Genomic DNA, 23,921 nt, shown 5'->3' with positions numbered 1-23,921 from the left:
CCCTGCAGCACCCACAGCCTCCAGCCACTTCTCCCCTCCCCGGGGAACAGCCTACTGCGGGACAGCACTCAGCCTGGCATCCCGAGAGAGTCAAGCAGGCAGGTACATTCAAGATGTCCGTTTTCAGGGAGGTCCAACCCAACCAAGAAAAGACGGATACAGGGTTCAAAGTGGTGCTCTCTGAGGCTGGGCTGACCTGAAGGAATTGCAGGTTGGTTCCTTCATTCACCCAGTATTAGTGAGCGCCTACCACGTGCCAGGCAGTGTGCAAGCTGCCAGGGCAAAGTGGTGATGATGACAGAAGGGGGTTCCTGCCCTCGGGCAACCTGAAGTCTAGAGAGAAAGACAGCAGACAGGAGCAGGGAGCAGGAGGGAGGAGCGGAGTAGGGAGCCCTGAGAAGGGGCTTCACGGAGGCGGCGAGAGGAGGTCCTGGCGGCCGAGGGAGGCGGCGGTGGGTCACCAGCCCACAGCTCTCGCTGCAGCAGCGCGTGGTCAGGCCAGAGGTGAGCCGCGCGAGGCCGGCGGCAGGACTTGGACACGGACGGGGTCTCTTGGTCCCCGTGGTCCCCGGTCCCCAGCGGGAGCCGCCTAGCGCCCTTCGCCAGGCTCCAGGAGGTCAGATGCGTGGCCACGGCCCGTCCTGCCGGGGGGAAGGGCGTGTCCGGGGAGCTGGCCCTTGAGTCACCCTCCGGCCGGCGCTCGGGAATGTGCTGGGGTCACCACCAGCGTCTCGCACCTGGCGGCCGGCGGGCACAGGGCCAGAGGCCCCAGGACCGCGGGGAGGGGGCCGCAGCGGGGGAGCGCGGCCAAGGCAGCGGCAGGAAGCTGCCGCCAGGAAGGCAGAGACCGGCGGAGCGCGTCCTGCGGCCAGGCGGGCACCGCGGGGGCTCCGGGGTCGGGGAGCCGCTGCGCGTCGCTGTTCACGCCCCCCCCCCTCCATGTTTGAAAGGGACGGATCTCTTCTGCGTGCACCGCCGGCGTCCTCCGGCCGATGGCCGAGAGACCCCCGTAGGACGCCCGGGCCCCTCCGGTGACGGAGTCCCCGCCGCGGAGCTCAGCCCCGGGCTCTGGGAGCGAGCGACGGCGGCTCCCTGGCGACCCCTGGGGTCACCAAGCGCTGCCCCGTCCCCACCCGAGCCGGGGGCCCTCCGGATCGCGGGTGTGACCTCCAAAAGCAGGGCCCAGCCTGCCGTGTGTCTGCGCATCTGCTGCTCCAGCGGCCCAAACCCCGGGGCCTTTGCCGAGGACCCAGCATCCCCGGGGAGCGGCTCCAGGGCAGCCTCGGGGCGCCGAACGCAGAGGTCCCGCCCCAGACCGCGCTGAGGCGGAGCGGGCGCCGGCGTGGGGCCGGCGGGACTGACCTGTCTGGAGATGGCGAGCTGCAGGGCCAGGTAGAAGGCGGCCTGGTGGTCTGTGGGCGACAGGCTGTGGGCCCTGCAAGAGCGTTGGCAGCGGTTAGCGCGCGAGGCCCCCGGGTGCCCCGTCCCAACAAGGGCTCCCACTGCTGCTGTTACTTATACCGAGGCCCCATATTTAACAACGGTCTGTATCGCTAGGTGCATACAAATGAAAGTATTTGATAGCCCTTATGGACTCAACGTCTTCTTTTTATATGGTATCATCTTAGTCTGTCTCCAGTAAGTTCTTTTGACTAAAATCCTATTTTGTATGATGTTGACATAACTATTGCAGATTCATTTTGGTTCATATTTGCATGGCATATCTTTTGTCACCTCTTTACTTTCACATTTTCTATATTCTTATAATTCAGTGACCTCTCTTGCAAACAGATTAAATTTCTTATAAATCCAGTGTTACTGTCTTTGTCTAGCTCTATAACACAGTCACTTATAATTATTATACTGATTCATATATTTGGTTTTAAGTATTTCCTTTTTTGGGTGCTTTCTATTTTTCCTCCCTGATCCCCGTTTCTTTCTGCTTTCTTTCCTTATTTTGGAATTATTACTTTTCAATCAGCTTTAACTTATAAACCAGTCCTACATGTTGCTAAAAGTTTTACAGTATTTTTAAATATGAATACCCTTAGTACAATAAAGTCTAACTACAACTTAAAAGTTTTTGTTTCATTTAAACTCTTCTCTGTCCACTAGCTAATGGAATGCAAGTTTCCTCTTGGACCTGCACGTGAGGTGACACATTTCTGGGTTTCATCTCGCATCAGCAATGGTAGTCGATAAGCCTGGCTTTGAGAAGGAGCCTTGGGTGGAGAATCTGCAGGCTCGCGGTATGACCCCCCGGCAGGCTCCTCCCTCAGACTGGGCAGGAGAGGCCACATGTCACCCTGGGAGTTGTGAGCACTCCCGGCAGGGCGACGGCTGCTGTGGTTAAGTTTTGGCTTGGCCTTGATGCTACTTCATCCAAATTTCTGGATTTCAGAGAAACCATGTGAAAATCAAAGGCCTGGCTTTGCTTGCAAAATGAGGTTTTGGTTTTTTGATGAACCGTAGGGAGAAATGGAGGATACTCATTCAGTCTTTTAAAGGTTCTACTAAGTTCGAAATAGTTTTCTAATGACAGGCAACATGTAAGACTCTGTGGCTAGACACTAGACTTAGTCTATCAACTGGCTTTTGGCGCCAATAGGAAGAGGCTATACTGGCCTCTTGCTTGATGGCAAACATGTCATTCTTGCTTTTACGTGGAAGTCAGTTGTATTTTATAAGCAACGCAAAATGTGGCTATAGATGAGACATAATTCTGTGTTCAACAGTCCAGTGAGAAGAGAAAAACAAACTTTTACTTTCTTTAAAAGGCACTGTGGCGCAGACTAATTACAAAAGGGGAGGCCCAGACAGTGAGCAAAACTTCGGGCTCTTCTGTCAACATTCTGTGATTAAGGGAGGATCTTCTACCAGCAAATTCAAGATGAAAAAGAACACCAAATCACTATGGAGTCAACTGTGGCAAACACACCAAGGATGGATTTCTACGGTAATAAGGCCTTTTTAATGGGGCTGTCTGTCTGCTGTGGGGAGAAAGGCAAGAAGTCTTCTGAGTGTTTGCAACCCAGAAAATATGTGAAGTTCAACAAGCCAGGGCATTATTTGGGCAATGACCCTGATGCTAGGAAAGACTGAAGGCAGGAGGAGAAGGGGACAACAGAGGATGAGATGGTTGGAGGCATCACTGACTCAATGGACATGAGTTTGAGCAAGCTCTGGGAGTTGGTGGTGGACAGGGAGGCCTGGCGTGCTGCGGTTCATGGGGTTGCAGGGAGTCGAACACAACTGTAGCTCGTGTGTGGGACTTGGGGGAACTTCTGTCCCTTTTACAATCTTAAGAGCAAAACTCCCATCCTTAGGAAATACGCTTGCCTCAAGACACGGCCAGAGGACTTCTCTCACTTCAGTCTAAGAAGCTGAGGCTGAAGACTTGCCTGTGTTGCCCTTGGAGATGTCTTATTTCTAGTGGAGGCCTACTCAGAATGCCCCAGTTTTTATTACTTGACAGGCATTGGTTTTCCATGAATTTGTACATCAAAGAATTTTTTTCTTTGGTGTTCATAAAAAGTAAGATTGGAATGTCATGGTTTCTGTCTCTCCCAATTATTCAGGGAAAATGAATACAAAATGAATTATGAAGAGACTTTGAATTAGTTAGCACTATTAATTTTATCTCATCTTCTTTCACAATTAATAAAACCAGCTTCCTACAACCCTCAAGAAGAATTCCACAGAGCTGTAATTTTCTCAGCACGGTTTAGATTTTTTACAAATGAAGTTAAATTAAATCATGGTTGCCTATACCCAACACCAACCAAGTAGACAGCTGGCAGTGGTCTGGATAACTCAAGGTGTGGATAAGAACGGTTCTGACCACGGGCCCTACTTAGCATCTTCAAGTGATTATCAACTATGAATCCACAGCACCGAGAAAGAGATGTGCTAGAAATCTTGGCATCACTGGGATGCATTAGGACAACATCTGAAGAATTGTCAATGCGGCTAATAATGAATATTCAGTGGCCAGATTTCTAATGAGCTAAAACTTAAACATATACATTTTAAAAGATCTCATTTCCATAACTTGGTTAAAGAGTTGATCTGATCACTTCAGCCTATGAAAGAAAAGAGGAGACATGAAGCTGCCCAAGAAAACTAGGAAAGTTCATGGTGTTCATCTCAGGGAGACTCTGAAGACCTCTCTCCAGTTGTGCAGGGTGACTTCGGCCGCGAGGCTTCCTGTGACGACACTGTATCTGTGCGCCCACAGAAACCCTGCTCGACAGAAATCATCAAGCAATGCAGGTGAAGGAAGGATATTAGTGATTTTGAAAACTGCAAGCCTGCTGGACTCTGTACATGAATTTAGAGCAGCCCTCTAAACCCCATTCCCACGTGGTGAGTACCTGGTGAGTCTGCTAAGAGAAATTCGAATTCCTAAAAGTGTCATCACAGGGAAGCTCACAAAGTGCTTCCCTTGTCAAAGCACCTCCATATTCATTAATTCCATGTTTCTTCCACAGGAAAAGAAACAATTGTTAAACTACTGGCCCACTGAGGCCACCATCTAGTCATCCATCCATCCATCCATCCATCCATCCATCCATCCACTCATTCATCTATCCATCCATCTACTCAGCCAGCCAGTCATTTAGCCAGCCAGCAATTCACTCAGCCATCCATCCATCCATCTATCCATCCATCCATCCATTCACTCATCCATTCATCCAGCCACTCAGCCAGCCAGCCGTTCACCCAGCCATGCCTCCATCCACCCATCCATCCATTCACTCATCCATTCATCCAGCCACTCAGCCAGTCAGCCGTTCACTCAGCCATGCCTCCATCCATCCATCCATCCATCCACTCATCCATTCATCCAGCCACTCAGCCAGCCAGCTGTTCACCCAGCCATGCCTCCATCCATCCATCCATCCATCTATCCACTCATCCATTCATCCAGCCACTCAGCCAGCCAGCCGTTCACCCAGCCGTGCCTCCATCCATCCATCCATCCATTCACTCATCCACTCATCCAGCCACCCAGCCAGCCAGCCGTTCACCCAGCCGTGCCTCCATCTATCCCCATGTGCAGGACCTACTGGGATGCCAGGCCCTAGCCCCAGTGAAAGCCCCCACTCAGATCAACTCATCTTCTTAGAAAGCTCTGCAGACAACACTGGTTTTCTTCACTACACTTTTGTACAGGACAAATGAGTTGATTCAACCTCTTAGGCTGAACTTGTAAGCATATGAACAGCTGAAGGTCTCAATATTATGGTGCAATCACGTAACTGGGATGTCTTCAAAAATCATCTTTCTGAATCCAAGAGGGAGCAGACCTTTTTGAATTCTGACTCCAGTCATAACTGAGTTAATTTTCACCTGTTAGCTCTGCAACCTCACCAATTTTTGAGTTACATCATTTTCTTTTTAACCAAAAATTACCAAACAGTTGTATTAACAGAATTGTGGGAATATATGGTAAAAAAAATTCTCACCCAAATGATTTTTAAATATCCATTTACATATAAGAAGTAATACAAATCCTTCTTAAGTACTTAAAATCTTTTCCTTATAGATTTTTGTGACATGTACTGTAACACTTGGAGAGTCCTAGTTAATGTGTACTTGAAACAAAATATTTTGATTCCTTTGAAAAATATACTTAAATACACATAAATACAAATTTAGGTTAGCCTTCCCCAATATAATCACATGGGTTAGTAGGATTTTATTCCTCTTTATTCCCATATGAACTAATATTTTAAAAATCCCACTGAATTATAAACTAAGCAGAAGAGGAACAAAAAGAAATTCAGGCCAAGGGAACAGCTGTTACATAACATGAAGTTATGAATTCTGCGGCTCAAGGCAGACCACCACCATGGCTGTTTTTAGAGAGCCAGTAAGATGAGCTGGTTTAAGAAAAGTGAAACAGATGTAATGACCACTTTCTTAGGCATCCATGTGTGGGTTTTACAAACTAGGACTGGAGAATTTAAAACTCCAAATCATTTGAAATGGAAATGCTTTCCACACTCGGTGCTGAAGAACATCAACAGAAACTTCGCACAGAGACAGGAGGTCTGCCTGCAGCTGGCAGTTGGTACTCTGTCATTAACCAGCCTGGGACTGGCAGTGTCAAGGGGCTATGGCGAGCCTGCTGGGAAAGGGGAAGGAAAGAGATGAAAGCATCTCAGACTAACTGAAACCCAGCGGTAATGATTTCATGAAAAAAGGAGCATGTCCACGGTGACGGATCTGCAGGCAGCCCTGGTTCTAAGAACAGAGATCTAACAACAATGATCAGGGACTGAGGGAGCCTCCCCCAACGTCAGGGTAGGTAACTGAGCTTCTAATGTAACCCCAAGAAGTCAGGGTAGCGCAGATATTTAAGGCGACAGGATCAATACCAATTCTACACTGGACGCCACGGTGCTACACTTTCAGTGATTCATTATCCCTCCAGCAAGAATCAGATCAGGGCATGGTGGTGTGGGGGGCTTCCCAGGTGGCACTGGTGGTAAAGAACCAATATGACGCAGGAGACGTAAGAGACCTGGCCTCAATTCCTGGGTTACGAAGCTCCCCTGGAGGAGGGCGTGGCAACCCACTCCAGGATTCTTGCCTGGAGAATCCCATGCACAGAGGAACCTGGCTGGCTACAGTCCAAGGGGTTGCAAAGAGTCAGACACGACTTAGCAGCAGCAGTGGTGTAGTGGGTACCAGAGAAGCTGGCCAGCATCAGAGACCTTGACCTTCCCGACTCCCACAGCCACGGGCCTCTGGCTCTTCATCCCTGCGTCTCAGACCCTCAGCTGCAGTGAACACACACCTTGTCTTATCTACTTACTGATGTGGGCCAAGGGTCAGATAAAGGGTGTGAAAGGGCCCTGGGACACACAAGCATCTTCTAATAGAAGGCCTTCTCCAACTTCATGAAAGGCACAGTGATGGAGGTGACTGTAAGGTGTTATGGAACATGGCAGGGATAGAGCAGCCTGGGGCCTGCTGGCCTGACTGTCTTATATAGTCTTTCAGAGACTGTCCTGATATCTGGCTTTTTTCATTTCCTAATATAAAAATCTGCAGCTTGACATGTTAAAAAAAAAAAAAAGCGAGCAAAGAATGATCCTTTTTCTAGATGATGAAAAATGTCTTTAATAAAAGGAATCATCTCCGTGGACATAAAAAGTATCTCTCTTGGAGCTGAAATAACTTGATTAGGAATGAAGATGTGCCCAGATGAATAAGCCGATGAAGCCTGCGGATCTACATCGCAACAAGTGATGCAGTAAGTTCTATGCTGTATGTTCGGTGCTCAAGAGGAAAGACTCCCAGGGGTGGAACACTGTTTACATAATCCTTATAAATATCTCTTCTTTTTATACTCACCGCACTCTGGTGTCATTGTGTACAGCCGAGTGAAGAGAGGAACTCCCACTCACCTCTGAAACGCAAGAAGCGCCTTTCTCTGAAGGACCTCCTGCATCCCTCGCAGAGAAGCTAAGGAAAGGGTACAGTTAGTCGGTGGCGTGGAGATCAGGGAGTTTTTGACAAATATAAAACATCACAAAAACCACACATTTGACTGGATTAAGAGCCACAGATTCTGGGTACCTACGTGCCCAGTCTATCCCAGGTGCTGAGGAGGATGGCAGACAAAGGCCAGGTCAACCTGAGGTCCTCATGCTTGGGCATAACTCTGCAACCATGCCAAGGAGAGAATGGGAGGTGGCTGGTCAATCTTGGCACCCCCAGGAAAAGGGGCCCATCTTCAAAAGACCAGCTGGGAATTCCAGAGAGGAAAACATTCTCAAAGGCAGGCGTGTCATCCCCAGGTGAAGCACGACTCTGCCAAAATGGACTAGAAGAGATTCAAGCACCAGTGGGTGGATTAGACAGTCTTCAGAGATCCTTCCAGCACCAAGAACCAAGGACACCATGAAAGACCAGTTAAATTCGCATGGGCAATGGCCAGGACCTCTGATATCTTGGTGTGAACCCCAGAGACAGACCAGGCAAACTCTTTACCAGTGAGACTGTAAATCAGCTCAACCCTTCCCCCGTATACATGAGAAATGGCACCTCAGAATCTGGTAGAAACTAAAAAGATACTCTTTACTTCAACAGCAGAAAAACTCCTAGAGGAGCCTCTTATGGTTTTCTCTGGAGATGGCCCTTATCTAATGAATCCAACAAGGCAGAGCCCATCCTGACATTGCTCTGAGGATGACAGAAGGCTGCCAGAACTGGATGTAGCTGAAACCCATGGCTAACTCAGAACAACAGTAAGTGAACTAGAAGGAAGCAGAGGGGTGAGCCAGGGGAACCACGAATACAGATGAACCCAACAGGGCCATGCAACTCACCCAGTTACAGGGTTAATCAGGGGTAGAGTCCAAACCAAGAACTTACATGGATAAATACAAGGTATTACATTTCACTTCACTGAAAGCCTGCTATAGTTAAAAGATGTTTTGGGTGTTGCCAGTATATCAAGTGTATATGAAAAATTAGCCAAAAATCCATTACTGAAAATCAATGGATATGCAAAATTTCTCCAGAATCTTTGATATTTTAGAGCAGAGGAAAGAAAGATTTGGGGTAATGTGTAAAATAAAATCTAGCAAAATTATGAAGGAAGAAAAAGGAAATGAGTGCTAGGGTAGTGTTTTCTCTTAAGGCGGCTCGTGATTGCTGGAACACATGAAGGGCTCCCAAGAGGCTGGCAAAGATCTATCTCCTGAGCAGGGTGGGGACTGTAAGAATATTTTCCTTTATACTAATTTATGGAGTAGATAATCATTTTTGAGATTTTTTTTTTTTTTTTGGTATCTGTGTTACATTTCACAGCAAAACGTTAAAGAAATAATAGAAAGAGTTCATAAAAACAATTTATCAGTTGACCCTTTCTGCAAACATTGAATTGAAAACCTCATTCAGCACAGAAAATATACTTAAGATTTTTTAGCCAAAACCACGTACCGAAACAGTGAGTACGTCCAGAATGGACTGTGTCACTGCATGTACTGTGCGCCCCTAGACCACACACGCACATGCCCGTGAACTGGGACGCGCAGATGGAGAGGGGCAGGTACTGAGAACCAAGGTGAGCCCTGAACACGCCTACGTTCTGGTGCCTGAGACCAACACCCCTTCACACAGGGCGGGCACGGGCCGGGGCTGGGGCACGGCTGCGTGCAGGCCAGGTGGGTTGAGTTGCCTCTCACAGCTCTGGGCAGACCCCGCATCTGCCAGCGGGGCTCCACCAGCACACGCCCTCGTGAAGAGGGGCCTGGGCGGCCAGGGCCACTGTCACCCCGTCCCAGTCTCTGCCTGTCTGAGCAAAGAGGACGCTGGGGGCAGGGCCCCAAGGGACAGAGGGACCCGCCCCGCGCCCTCTGGAGACTCGGGGGCCCTGCGCTCCCGCGGCCCCGTAGGCGGGACCCCACTCACCGTCAGTGGCCTGCAGACTGTACGTCAGCCCCAGGGCCAGGTAGCCTTTGGCTTTGAACTCTGACGTTTTCTCTCCTGCATCAACCACCGTTTTGGCAAACTTCTCAGCATCTTCCAACTGAAAAACCAGATCAGTCAAAAACAACAACAACTTGCAGAGTTTCTAATGCGAGTTCCTAAAAGCATCTGCTGCCAAAGACGATTTCTGATGAGTCACTGTTCAAATAAGTCCCCAGCCTTCAGCGCCACCCTGGAGACTGCGTTCTCTTAACCTGAGCCTCTCAAACAGGCCTCAGGACCCCCGCCTGGCCCTTTTCCTTTAAACTTCCCCGTATTGCTTTTCTGCCCTCTTTCCCAAGGCCCCTTTCACACTCTGGGGGGCTCTTTTCCGTCTCTGCCCTGCACCAGCTGGCTCTGTGACGAGGCTGTGCTAGGCACTCAGAAGGTACACACATCTGTATGTATTATTTGTAAAGAAAAAAGTTCTTGAAATGTTTTGTGCTTGAGTCTTTCCTTTTTAGCATGACATAAAGAATCCTTTAGGCTTGGATTTTCTTTCCTATAAGCTGTTAAAAATTTCAAAACTCCACCTATTTATTTTATTGAATTGGCCAAAAAGTTTGTTCAGGCTTTTGCACGCACATGCCAGAAACCCAAATGAACTTTTTGGCCAACCCAGTACAATACACAACACGTGGATCTCATATCAGCAGATTCCAATGGGAAAAAGTGCACCTGCAAATTACACCCACAATAAGGCAACCTTTTATACATCTCATTAGAGACAAAAGTAACAAGACTTGTTCCTTTGGAGTATGGTAAGTATTGATATTATTGAAGGTGGCTGACAGTACATGGGTGATAGCTGATTACACTCTTTACTTCTGTGGTATTTGGGAATTTTAATAATAAAAATACAAAAAAATACAGAAATGATTTGCTATTCTCATCTCGAAAAAAAGAGGTTTATTTAAGGCGCCATGGAGATGAACAATGCCATCGCTGGAAGGTGTGTGGCAGAGTCACAGCTGGAAGCCGGCATGTTCAAAGTGCAGAGGTTGGCCCCCGGCCCTGGCCCCCCTCAGACTCTGCCTGCTTGCCCCCTCACTTGCCACGCCAAGCTGCCGAAACCTGCAGGGACCACACGGCACCCTCACAACTGTGTTTCAGGTGAGACCCTGCTCTTTCAAAATGCCTGTCTTCTTCCCCATTTCCTGCCTCCCCCCACCTCCAATTCCCCCTCCGCTGGGTGAGAATAAACGTGAACAAGCAACAAGGACCATGCTAGAAAACCTTAGCCGAGAGCCTCAGTCTCTGGGGCAACTTCCCATCACTAACCTCAACATGAAGTTAAAGACAGACATTAAGACTCCACTGTATGTGACAGTCATCTATGTACCAGCAATAGTCTCAGCAACAGTCTGAGTTTTCTAGCGTCTGCGCCAATGGTATACTTTTGAGGAACTACACCGACTCAATGGCCATGAGCAAACTCCAGGAGCCAGTGAAGGACAGGGAAGCCTGGTGTGCTGCAGTTTGTGGGGTCACAAAGAGCCGGACACGATTCAGGCACAGAACAACAATTGTTGCAGATCAGGCTCCTCCCAGACCCTAACCTGAACAAGAACCTTTGAGAGGAAAGCCTCTGTGCAAGGAGAAGGATGAAGGAGGCTGGGTTTACACACGCGCTAAAGCGGAGAGTGACTCTTGGCCTCACAGAAGAGCTCGGCCAAGAGGGAACTGCTGAGGGACCAGCGCTTTCCGGTCCTGTATGATTTGCGTACAGGACGCATCCGAGTACGCGTTCCAGTTCTCTCTCACCATTTCTACCTTTGAAGCACATTCCCATGAAAAAGAAGCGCCTGGAGTTTTGCTGATTCCCTGAAGTCCCTGGGGTGGGAGCTGAGGCCTGAGAAGGCCAGGGGCCCAGGCCAGGAGCCCGGGGCTCAAGCAGCCTCCTCTCCGCCCAGGAATGACGGAGAAGGGCTCGCGGGCACTCACCCAGTGCAGGGAGCCCATGCACAGCTTGGCGGCCAGCAGCGGGATGGTGGCGTCGTCCGGCCTCAGGCGGATGCACTCCTTCAGCACCTTCACGGCACGCGCGGACTTGGCGAGAGGAGAGCGTCCATGTGAGACTCAGCGTTTCTGCCCAGGACCAAATACTGAAGGCTTCCCAGAGGGGCTTCTGGTGAGGACACCCTCTAAATAAGGTTTTCCAGCCTGGGCCCAACCGAGCAGAGGCCTGGGGATGGTGGTAACTGGAGCTTGGAACTTTTGGGGGACTGGGGAATAAACTGTGGTCAGAGCAAGTGAAAATGCTTCCCTGGAATTGCTGCCCTCACTTTATTCCCTACTTGTAAAAGTAAGGGGCGGAGAGGAAAGACAGCGGGGGTTTATGGTATTATAAAAAATAAACTACCCAACTTAAAATGTGTGTGTGTATGTGTGTTAGTCACTCAGTCACGTCTGACTCTCTGTGACCCCATGGACTGAAGCCCACCAGGCTCCTCTGTCCATGGGGATTCTCCAGGCAAGAATACTGGAGTGGGTTGCCATGCCCTTCTCCAGGGGATCTTCCTGACCCAGGGATCAAACCCAGGTCTCCCACACTGCAGGCAGATTCTTTGCCATCTGAGCCACCAAGGAAGCCCAATTTAAAGCGTACCATACAAATTTCTGCCTCCACTTGCCCCCCAAAAAAACCTTGTGTCTCAGACTTGACTGTTTATTAAAGGGCCCAAATTAAGAAGAAAAGCAGTGGCCACTGTCTTTATTGAGTGTGTTCGCGCTGAGAAGAGTCTCAGCGCCTTGTGAGTGTCATCACACTGCCTGACGACAATTCTGTGAGGCTGACACCACGCGTCTATGGGGAGGATGCCGGGGGACCCGCTGTGGGTCACACGGCCGCGAGCGCAGCACCAGGCCCCTCTCCACAGTCCTCGCTTTCAACCACACGCAGCCTCGTGCCATGTCTTGCTAAAGATAACAGACGTAGCCCTCCAGGAACAGCTGACACTCAGATGAGTGAAAGCGGTCGGTGTGAAGAACCAACCTTAGTTTAAGCCACATCTTAATAAAGTTACAATGACTAGAAAAAAATGCAAGAATTTCAAAATTTTCCTTCTCACTGATGTCTCCATGTGGGCCCCCACATAATGAAACGTGACCATTCATTTCTGAATGACCATAGGAGAGTTTCAGAGAGCTGGTGCAGACGTCTACCAGGCACCACCGCATCCCATGCAAGTCAAGTTAACCACGGACACGGAGGGCTGCGCGGCGCGGGGGGAGACTCACTTTTCCGGCAGCCATGAGAGACAGAGCGAACTGGTACCAGAGGTGGAACTCCTCGAAGGCGAACTTCATGGCTCTCTCCAAGCACTGGTTCAGAAAGAAGAAGGCAGACAGACGGGTGAGAGCTGCCGGTGTCCCGGCTGGACAGGTGTGAGTGTGTGTCTGTGCACACGAGGCCGGTTCTGCCAGATCTGCCTCCCGGAGTGCTGAGCGCACCCTCCCACAGCGAGCCCCTCCTCGGGCCCCGGCCACCACACCCTGCGCCGGAGGCCGGTTGGTCTGCAGCTGCTAACACAGCCTTTGCTGGTTCAGTTTCCTCATGTTTTATTTACAGTCAATCTTACACATTTTAGCGTATAGTTCTGAGAGTTTGCACACATGTATATAACAATGTAACCACCACGACAGACTAAATGAAGTGCAGTCCAATCTGCACCCACCCCCAAATTCTCCTGTGTTCTTTTGCAGAGAAACTGTCCTGGCACTGTCTCTGCCCACCCTCCCCCCCACCCCCCACTTCAAGATTGGAACCTACATTTGTCCTTATGACTTTTCCTTTGCAAGAAATGTCATAGAAATGAAACCACGCAGTATGTAGCTTTTTGACTGTGGTTATTTCCATTTAGGATAACGCATACGACATTCATCTATTTGTACAACCCAACCCTTGACCCCAAGGAGCTTCTCATGCGGTACAGGCAAAGAGGCAGGTAACTGAACTACTCAAATGCAAGGTCCCAACTGACAAGGGTCCCGAGAAGGGGAAGCAGAGAGCATGGGAAGGAGGTCTTGGGGAACAGGAATGGCATCCTGGAGGAATGTACTGGAGCTGGGCTTTGACGGATGAAAAGGGAAAACACACAGCTGTGATTTGGAACTGGTACTTCAGGGCGTCCCGGAGGCTCAGTCAGTAAAGAATCCACCTGCAATGCCGGAGACCTGGGTTCGATCCTGGGTCGGAAAAATCCCCTGGAGAAGGGAGTGGCAACCCACCCTGGTATTCTCGTCTGGGGAATCCCGAGGACAGAGGAGCCTGGCGGGCTACAGTCCACGGGGCCGCAGCGAGTCGGGCATGACCGGGCAACTAACACGGCGACAAATGAGGATGCTGACAGCGGCTGTGAGACGGACACTGCCCCCTCATCACGACCACCCTGGAGATACACTTAACCCAGAGCTCAGAGCTGGCCACGCGCCCCCCCCCCCCCCCCCCGCCCCGCCGCACCAGGGTGTCGGCAGGAGCTGAAGGGAGGAGCACTCAGCTGGCACACACTTGCCCTCGGCCCTGGCCTGTCTTCTGCCTGGGACGCAGACTCCACACTGGAGGTGGGGTGGCCAGAAAGCGAGATCCGTGAGGACAGACGTGCCTGTCCAGGATGCCTGAGCAGGGAGACGGGCCGGCCTGGACACCGTGGGACGCTGCAGATCTCCTGCCATGCTGAGAAAACAAACCCGCACTCGGTTAAGGCGCTACCAGCTTGTTAGCGCCTTCTGGATACACCTCTCAGTAATGCAGACGCCGAGCGGCAGAGCCCCCGAGCCCTCTTACCTGCTCCGCTACATGGACGAGCAACAAGCAGGCACCGCTGTGCCTTTAGGAAGTGCAGCGGAGTAAACAAGAGGAAGGCAGCTCGCTAAGAAGGTCGAGCAGGCAGGATGGGGTGCCGGGGGCAGACTCAGCCCAGGTGTGGGGTGGTACGGCCGGGGAAACGTGGGGTGGACAGGGCTTACGGAGAAGAAGGGTGAAAAGTTGACAGCATTTGGAAACTGATTTAGGGAAGGGGGATGAGGGATGAGAATGATGACCGCGTTGACGGAATGAGGCAAAGGAGTCAGTGTGTGCAGAGAAGGAGGTGGCCGATGATCAGAGAGGGGGTGTGTTCCAACAGCTCCGCTCAACTAGTTCACTGCAATACAACCACCAAGTACTTAAATGTATATACAGAAACAGTCAAATGTTTGAGTGCTTTTCTTCCTCCTTTGCTAAGAGGAATGATAAATATCAACTGTTTCCCTGATAAACAAAAGGAGCTCATAGCTGAAACAGTCTGTTCTGAACCAAAAAGCTAGATGCTATAAATAAGTGTGCATCCTTGTTTTCTTCTGCAACAAAGGCTAACACACTCATTATCCTCAGCGAGAAATGTTCACGGAAGCTCAGTTGGTACAGAGCTCCATTCCAGGTGTGCCAGGGAAACACCAGCCCTCACAAAGCCTAGATGCAGAGTCCCAGGGCCGCCAGGGAGCTCGGGAAGCACCTGGCTGAGGTCCTCAAAGGAGAGGACGTTTCTCACTTTGGCTGCCAATCAATCACCTCAAAACTCTTCTTTTTGTTTCCAGGCAGGGAGTGGGGGAAGGACACCCTGGATAAAAGGGGAGCAGACTCTCCCTTCCCGGCAGCCAAGCCTAAGGGTGAATGAAGGAGGAAAGAGATAGGAGTGTATCATGTGACCTGAGTACGGCCAATCAGATGCTCCCGCCAGAGAGCTGACTCAAGGGTCAGAGCAGGGGAGCTGGCTGCTGGAAGCTGATTTCCGTGGCTGGGCCTGGGGCCACAGTAGAAGCCGGATTGGTGGAGGCCCTCCAGAGTTAACTGTATCCTCCCAAACTGGGGCAGGAGCCTCCTTAATTTCTTCTCACTCCTGTTCTTCAGCATTCTATGGATCCTGGGTGCTAAATGGTTTGCACCAGCAGATGCCTTTTCTGCTTGAAAGAACCAGTTGGGCTCCATTACCTACAACCTTGTCGTGGGCTCCAAGATCACTGAAATGGTGACTGTAGCCATGATATTAAAAGATGCTTGCTCCTTGGAAGGAAAGCTATGACCAACCTAGATAGCATATTAAAAAGCAGAGACATTACTTTGCCAACAAAGGTCCATCTAGTCAAAGCTATGGTTTTTCCACTGGTCATGTATGGATGTGAGAGTTGGACTATAAAGAAAGCTGAGCACCAAAGAATTGATGCTTTTTAACTGTGGTGTTGGAGAAGACTCTGGAGAGTCCCTTGGACTGCAAGGAGACCCAATTAGTCCATCCCAAAGGAGATCAGTCCTGAATATTCATTGGAAGGACTGATGCCGAAGCTGAAACTCCAATACTTTGGCCACCTCATGCAAAGAGCTGACTCATTGGAAAAGACTCTGATGCTGGGAAAGATTGAAGGTAGGAGAAGGGGATGACAGAGGATGAGATGGCTGGATGGCATCACCACATTGATGGACATGAGTTTGAGCTAGTTTCGAGAGTTGGTGATGGACAGGGAGGCCTGGCGTGCTGCAGTCCATGGGGCTGAAAAGAGTCGGACAGGACTGAGCGACTGAACTGAACTGAAGGCCATGAAGGTGGGCCCAGGCTCCTCATAACAAGCCCTACCTCCCAGCCCCCAACAAGCAGTTGTACCACTTCTGCCTGAGAACCTTCCAGAATAGGAGATTCACCTGAACAGCAGCCAGAAACAAAGAATCCAGGCATCACCACAGATTAAGTGTGTGAATTCGGGCAAGCCAGTTAACCCCCCTATACCCGGATTCCTCATTATAAAATGGGAAATGCACAGTAAGCAACATATAAAAGTATCAGGAAGATCAGATTAGTTAATACATAATAAGCAACAGTACTTCAGATCCAGGCTAGTATATTAGCTACTGTCTTTTTTTTTAAATGTATATTCTTAAATTAAGAAAGAAAATGTAACATGAGGCCTATCACTTTATCCAAATTTAATATATGAAAATTCAAACTTATAATACATTGTATCAGAAATATTTACTTTATAAAATGTTTCCTCCCTTGAGGAAAGAATTCAGACTGAGACCCTTGAAAATAATGTAGAACTTTACAGAACCAAACTAGAATGTATGTTTGGGCCGTGTGCGCGGTCAGTCGTGTCTGACTCTTTGTGACCCCATGGATTGTACCGTCAGGCTCCTCTGTCCATGGAATTCTCCAGGCAAGAATACTGGAGTGGGCTGCCATTCCCTTCTCCAGGGGATCTTCCTGACCCAGGGATTGAGCCCACATCTCCTGCATTGGCAGGCAAATTCTTTATCACTACTCCACCTGGGAAGCTAGAATATATGTTTTATTATTTCCTTAATAAGTGATATGGGGCGTCCCTAGTGGCTCAGAGGGTAAAGACTCTGCCTGCGATGTGGGAGACCTGGGTTTGATCCCTGGCTGGGTCAGGAAGATCCCCTGGAGAAGGGAATGGCAACCCACTCCAGTATTCTTGCCTGGAGAATTCCCAGGACAGAGGAGCTTGGTGGGCTATAGTCCATGGGGTTGCAAAGAGTCAGACACAACTGAGTGACTAACACTTTTAATAAGTGGTGTGGAGTGAATGTTTATGCCCCCCTAAAATTCATATGTTGGAACCTAACCCCCAATGTGATGTTAGGGGGCCCTGGTCAGGAGGGTGGAACCACGGAGAGACCCCTTGCTCCTTCAGACATGGCGGGCAGTCTGCAACCCGGACGTGAGCCTTTACTAGACAACAAATCTGCCAGTCATGATCTTGGACTTCCCAGACTCCAGAACTACGAGAAATAAACGCTTTTTGTGTACAAGCCTGTGGTATTCTGTTAGAGCAGCCCAGAAGGCTGAGGCCGTCTTGGCTAACACTGCAGCTGTCCCGATTGCTTTCTGAGAACGGCCTCATCCTGGTCAGGTGACCCGACTGGTCCAAGCAGATGGTTGTTCAGTCACTCAGTCACGTCCAACTCCTTGCGACCCCATAGACCGCAGCACGCCAGGCCTCCCTGTCCTCCACCGTCTCCTGGAGTTTGCTCGGACTCACGTCCATCGAGTCGGTGACGCCGTCCACACAGGCACTGTTCCACTTACAGAGGTGGCGGCGCGGAGCTCCACAGGGACTGCGCCGGGGCTCAGAGCGCAGGGGGAGCGGGCTCAACGCCCAGCGGTCTGCTGCAGAGCTGGGGCCACAGCTCCCCTCCGCCTGAGACGCTCCTTACAGATAAGCCGCTCGAACGGCTAGGTCCCCTCTCCCCGCATAAAGCCAAGTTTGGCTAAATAAAAGGCTCCTAAAAATGCCACATGTTCCCTGAACTATTTCTGAGATTCAGCAATACATACATACATACATGTATATATATATATATATATATATATTTTTTTTTTTTTTTTTTACTGCTGATGGAGCCCTTGTTTCTGTATCCTCTGAGCACTGGGGCCTTTCCAGCTTGCAGGATTTTCAAGAAACTTGACGGATCCCGTGGCGTCCGCTAGCAGCACAGCGCCATCTCAAAGGAGCACATCTGGACAGACAGGCTGTGGTTCCCTCCACACTGCAGACCTTTCACAGGCCCCTCCCAGCTCAGACCTCTCCCTCATTACTATAGCAGCACACATTCCAGTATAAGCTGTAGGGTGTTATAAAGAGAGACGGGAAATGCAAGCCCACAATTACAAATTAACCCTTTGCCCCGACTCAGAAATATCCGAGCTCTGGCCTCACAGCGGATGGCTCTGTCCTCCTGTGGGCTCCTGGCAGCCTTTCTGAGAGCTGGCTCGGAAAAAGTGCCCAGACAGCTCCAGCTGTGCCTGTGGTCCTGATGCCAAGCATCCTGCTAAGCCACGGAACATGTCCTCCCCGACGTGCCTGTAAATGCTGAGATCACAGAAATCTCTAACCGGCTCAGGGCAACAGGCGTGCAAGTGTGCTCAGTCACTTCAGTCATGTCCAACTCTTTCCGACCCCATGGATTGTAGCCCACCAGGCTCCGCTGTCCATGGGATTCTCCAGGCAAGAATCCTGGAGTGGGTTGCCATGCCCTTCTCCAGGGGATCTTCCTGACCCAGGGATGGAACCTGCGTCTCCTGCATTGCAGGTGGAATTCTTTACCGCTGAGCCACCAGGGAAGCCCCTCAGGTCAGCATCACAAAGGAAACCCTCTTCCAGAAAAACGCATCTTAGGGCAATGGGGGGCTTGGGGTATCACTAGGGCATTTGCCATCCACAGCCTCTGCTCCTTTGACCAGGTGTTTGCTCACCGCAAGTCTGTGTAACTGTACCTTTTATTAAGCATCCTAATCATATCTGTATGTGACAGAGTAAAAATTTCCAGTTTCTTTCTTCTTAAAAATTTCAAACTAAGACAAAGATGGGGAAATAGCAAAATAAATCCCCATGTACCCGTCACCTTATTTCAACTATCAAGTCAATTCTCAACCTTTTTTTTTTTTAATATTTATTTATTTGACTGCACTTGTCTTGGGAGTGCAGTCTTAGCCACTAGACCACCAGGGAAGTCCCTCAATTCTCAACCTTGTTTCATGTATATCCCTAACACATTTCTCCCCAACATATTATTTTGATGCAGATCATAGCATAACATCTTGTCCATAAATTTAAAATTTCCAGTTTTAATAAACTAGGGAGATTGGGAACAGAATATGTGCTACAAAATAAAATAATTCACATTTCAATAATGGTCTCAGTCTAAAAGAAGTACGGGTGAAAACAGACTTTTAAGAAGATGTAGGCTTTTGGGGGTGGAGCCGGATGGGAGTGGGGTGCGTGTAAGAGGCAGCCTCGGTCACTGAGGCCCAGCCAGAGCTGGCAGCTGGAGAGGAGGCACGGGACGTGCTGACTCCACCCCGACTCCTCCCTCATCAGCCAGAGCCTCGCTGCGGGGTTAAAGGAAGGAGCACACGAAAACGCTTAGGAGACGGACTTCCCTGTCGGTCCAGCAGTTAAGACTGTGCTTCCAATTCGGGGGGCTCAGGTTTGACCCTGGTCAGGGAACTAAGACCCCACATGCCACACAGCTTGCCCATAAATAAATATTAATAAATAAATGAAATTTTTAAAATGCTTAGAAGAGTGGCTGGCACAGAGTAAATTCAATAAGCATGTTACTGTTGGCGTTGCTTTCATCACAGAAGCAGATGCTGCTGCAGGACGAGGTCTGTTGCGGGGAGCCCCGGGAACGGGGTGCCATTGGAGGGCAGAGGAGGGTGGGAGGGAGCCCCCGAGCAGGAAAGGGGAGATGAGAGCTGGACGCTGGCCTTTCTCCTCTTCCGGTGTCCAGTGGAGAGACGGTGGTGCAGGCCCAGGGTCCACATATCCCTGAGTCACCCACACGCAACAGCAGCATCACCTCCAAACTGTCTCCCTCACGAGAAAAGAAGGTGCATTTGGCGACAGTATTATTTCTACCAGGAAAGAGAGGCCCATTCACTGTCAACATACCGCTGCCACCTCTAAATCCCAGATAACATTCATTTAATACCAAGAATATTTGGGAGAACAGCTATTAGACTCTAGCTGGCATCCTAATCATTTGAGTGGCAGTCAAAATGTCACTTCCAAAATTGTGATTTCCTTTCGGTAGCAAGAGCTCGTCCTTTCCTGTGCCCTATTTTGGCTCTTCCTCAATCCGCCATCTCTGAGGGGGCTCCAGGAATGAGAAGCTCTTCTGGCACAAGGAAAGGGTTTAGCAATCACCTTCCCAGCCCATGACACGAGCCGGGTGCATGGCAGTGACAGCTGTGTGACACCACGAGCAGGGAAAAGCCAGCATCTATTTCTGGAATTCGAGGGCGAGCTTCAGCCTCCACCAACCCACGGGGGAGGCGGGAGGGCTGAAATAATCAGCCACCCCTCAGATCTAGCCTGGAGCTGAGGTCTGAAACCCATCACCATTAAACAGAACAAATAACACATCGAACTTCCCTATTCACCTTTGTGGACGTGACGGCCAGATCCTAGAAGTTCTCGTGACCTAGATTCTTCAACCAACCAAATAGGACGGTTTTCTTTGCTTCATCATAGATACTTAATGAGTCAAGTAATCACCGCGACTCCTGGCAGCTGTGTGACAATTTTTAATAACTGAACATGGTTTATGATATTTCATGTTTTTTAACATGAGCAATAAAAAACTAAGCAATTTAGATTTTTTAGACCATTACCTTAAATCCATGGATTGATATAATCAGAGAACGTGCTGACCTTTGACATGATCTCTTCCTGTTCTTACTTTACCAAGGATGTGGAAACTAAGACTCAGAGAGGAGACAGAACCTGCCCAGGGTCACACAGTGGCAGGCCTGAAATTAGAATCCAAGTCTCATGATGCTCAGCTCAGAGCCCTTATTTCTAAATTAACTAAATATATTAATAAAAGTACAAATTAAAGTGCAGTTCGAGAGATCAACTCTACAAAGAGTCTGGGGCCAGGAAAAGCTTCTACAAGGCAGGCTGATGAGACTCTCAGCTACAAATAAAAGTCCTCCCACCCAGCTTTGAGAAAATATAGACAACATCCGTCAAGACTTGCTCAAGTTTTCTCCCCTTAAATTGGAAATAAAATTGAGCAAACCCCACATCCATGCCCCCGCTTCCCGTTTCTCTTTTTGCCCTATAACAGTGATAACGGCAGAGGAGTTTCTACACTCTGTTGCTTTGGCAAATGCTTAAACTGGAGGCCACCGCTGCCACTGGCCACGGTGGGAGGAGTAGAGAGGGGGTTGTTTTTCAAAGGTCACAGGCTTTATTATAGAGCATGAACACTGGACGCCACCCTCCGGCACACTCTCCCTTCAACTATGTGAAGCAACTGGATCAAGTCTGCACAGCGATAACACTGGATTTTAAGTGTTTTTATTTAGAATCTATTAATGGAAGAGTAGGGCTTCCCAGGTGGCTCTGTGGTAAGGAAGCTGCCTGCTAATGCAGGAGACGTGGGTTCGATCCCTGATCTAGGAAGACTCCCCTGGAGAAGGAAATGACAACCCACTCCCGTATTCACGCCTGAAAAATTCCTTGGACAGAGGAGCCTGGCAGGACACAGTCCCTGGGGTCGCGGAGAGTCAGACACAACTGAGCAAGTGAAGAACAGCAAAGGAAGAGGCCGCCTGTGTCTCATCTGACAGTTCACACGCTTGACCTCGTTATTGGATGCTGACTTTGTTGGACACACAGTTCTAGATTGACTGCTGAATGTATTGTTGGAATGTATCATCTCAATATTTTCTGTTTTCCATTGTAACTGCTGACTTGTTCTCAGTCAACTTGTCATAACTTAAAAAATACTCTCACAAGTGCTTTTTTTCTATTTTTGTTATTTGTATGAGAACAGTGATTTTTGTGGGGTTTTTTTGTTTGTTTGTTTACTCTATATCATAAAAATCCAGAGTAATGTCTGATGGTAGCTTCTCAATAAACACTTCTTGAATGAAAAAAAAAATCAAAGTTTGCAGAGTGAGTGGAGGGTCCCCAGGGCTCTGTGCAAACACTGCTCCAGCCATTCTTTCGCTACTGTAGCTCTTTGCTATTCTTATCAATGAATCACTTGTTCAAGAAATGGGCATTTCATTCCTCAGCCTCCTCCCTCCTCAACTGCAGTCACCTTCTGGTCTTTCCCTGTCCCCTGGCTCCAGCCACGGGGGACTTCAGCGTGCCCCTGAACACGTGCAAGACCTAGGGAGGGGAGTAAGGGGGCCCCAGGTTCTCCCCAGGGGTGTGTCCTACACAAAACAGGTGCTCGATGAAGGCTTGAATTTAGATCCAGTGTCAGGACCTATTCTTTCAGATGGCCTGTGAGGTGTGTGGGGGGTTGGCGTGGGGGGCTGGCACAGACAAATAAGGAGGCATTGTGAGAAGTGCAGTGAAATACAAAGAATCCAGAGTTGATGCCATATCAGAAACAATGAAGAGTAAAACAATCTTGAAAAACAGCAAAGTTGGAAACATAACTTCCCAGTTTTAAAGCTTACTATAAAGCTACAATAAAAACAGTGTGGTATTGTCATAAGAATAAACATACAGACTGATAGGATAGAACTGAAGTCTTTGAAATAAACCCACATATCTACTGGCTAATTAACTTTTGACAAGGGTACCAAATTCAATCAACGGGGGAAAGAACAGCCTCTAAGACAATGTTGCCAGGAAAACTGAATTTCCACATGTAAAAGAATGAAGTTGGAGCCCCACCTGACACAATATACAAAAATTAGCTCAAAATGGGTCAACAACCTAAATATATGAGCAAAGTCCATACAATTTCCTCAAAATTTTTTTAAAAACCCATAAAATTCTTAAAGGAAAATATAGGTAAAAATCTTCATGATCTTGGATTTGGCAATGGATTCTTAGATATGACACCAAAGCAAGAGCAACAAAAGAAAAAAAAAAAAATCAGTGCACTAGACTTCATTGGAATTAAAAACTTGTATGCATCAAAGAACATTACCAAGAAAGAAAAAGACAACCTGCTAAATGGGAAAATATATTTGCAAATCATATGTCTCCTAAGCCTTTTATCTATACTAAACAAAGAACTCCTATAACTCAACAACAAAAAGACAAACAACCCAATTTAAAAACAGGCAAAGGTCCTGAATAGACATTTGTCCAGACAAGATACACAAATGACGAATATGCACATGAAAAGATGTTCGACATCGTCAGTCAGTAGGCAAACACACAGTGAGGTACCATTTCAGTTTCTAGAATGGCTATAATAAAATGAACAAAAAAAACAAAAAAAAATAACAAGTGTCGGTGAGGAATTGGAATCCTTGTGCCTTTCTGTTTGGAATGCAAAATGGTGCAGCTGCTGTGAAAAACAGTTCAGTAGTTTTTCAGAAAGTTAAAAAAGAATTACCACGTGACCTGCAATTTCACTCTTGAATATAAGAAAACAGGAACTCAGATACGTGTCTACCAATGTCCATAGCAGCATCATTCACAATAGGTAAAATGTGAAAATAATCCACGTGACCATCAGTAGAAGAATGAACAAAATGTGGCATATACACAGAACGGAATACTGGCCAGCTATAAAAAGAAATGAAGCTTTGATATTCACTACCAGATGTATCATTATGGCATAGTTGGACCTTGAAAACACTAGACTACCTGAAATCAGCCAGAAACAAAACATTAGTATTGCATGACTCCATTTATATAATGTACCCAAAATAGGCAAAATTCATAGACAGAGAAATTAGCTTAGAGGTAGTACGAGGTTATGGAAGCTGTGGGAATGGGGAGTATTGCTTAGCAGATAACGAGTTTCTATTTGGGATGATGATCAAGTTTGGAAACAGACATAATAGTTACACAGCACTGTGAATCCAGTTAATGCTGCTGAATTATACATTTTTAAAAAGTTAATATGGCATTAAGGCAAAAAATTTTTTCCTTGAGGGCCGTTAGAAGAGAACAAT

General features: G+C 48.5%; 1 protein-coding gene across 7 annotated transcripts in view; it reads right to left on the bottom strand.

Moving 5' to 3' along the window:
* TTC7B (tetratricopeptide repeat domain 7B) overlaps positions 1–23,921 on the bottom strand; it is a 265,869-nt gene that overhangs the window by 86,917 nt on the left and 155,031 nt on the right. For all 7 annotated transcript variants that reach the window (XM_061156423.1, XM_061156424.1, XM_061156421.1 and 4 more), the window contains exons 10-14: positions 12,727–12,810; positions 11,431–11,535; positions 9,430–9,547; positions 7,419–7,476; positions 1,363–1,435 (exon numbers count right to left, since the gene is read on the bottom strand). In XM_061156423.1, coding sequence (XP_061012406.1) covers positions 1,363–1,435; positions 7,419–7,476; positions 9,430–9,547; positions 11,431–11,535; positions 12,727–12,810 — 438 coding nt within the window. The remainder of the gene's footprint in view (positions 1–1,362; positions 1,436–7,418; positions 7,477–9,429; positions 9,548–11,430; positions 11,536–12,726; positions 12,811–23,921) is intronic.

This window comes from Dama dama, chromosome 12, assembly GCF_033118175.1.
Source record: "Dama dama isolate Ldn47 chromosome 12, ASM3311817v1, whole genome shotgun sequence".
NCBI lineage: Eukaryota > Metazoa > Chordata > Mammalia > Artiodactyla > Cervidae > Dama > Dama dama.
Note: the sequence above shows the minus strand (reverse complement) of the source record. Positions and strands in the feature narration are given on the sequence as shown.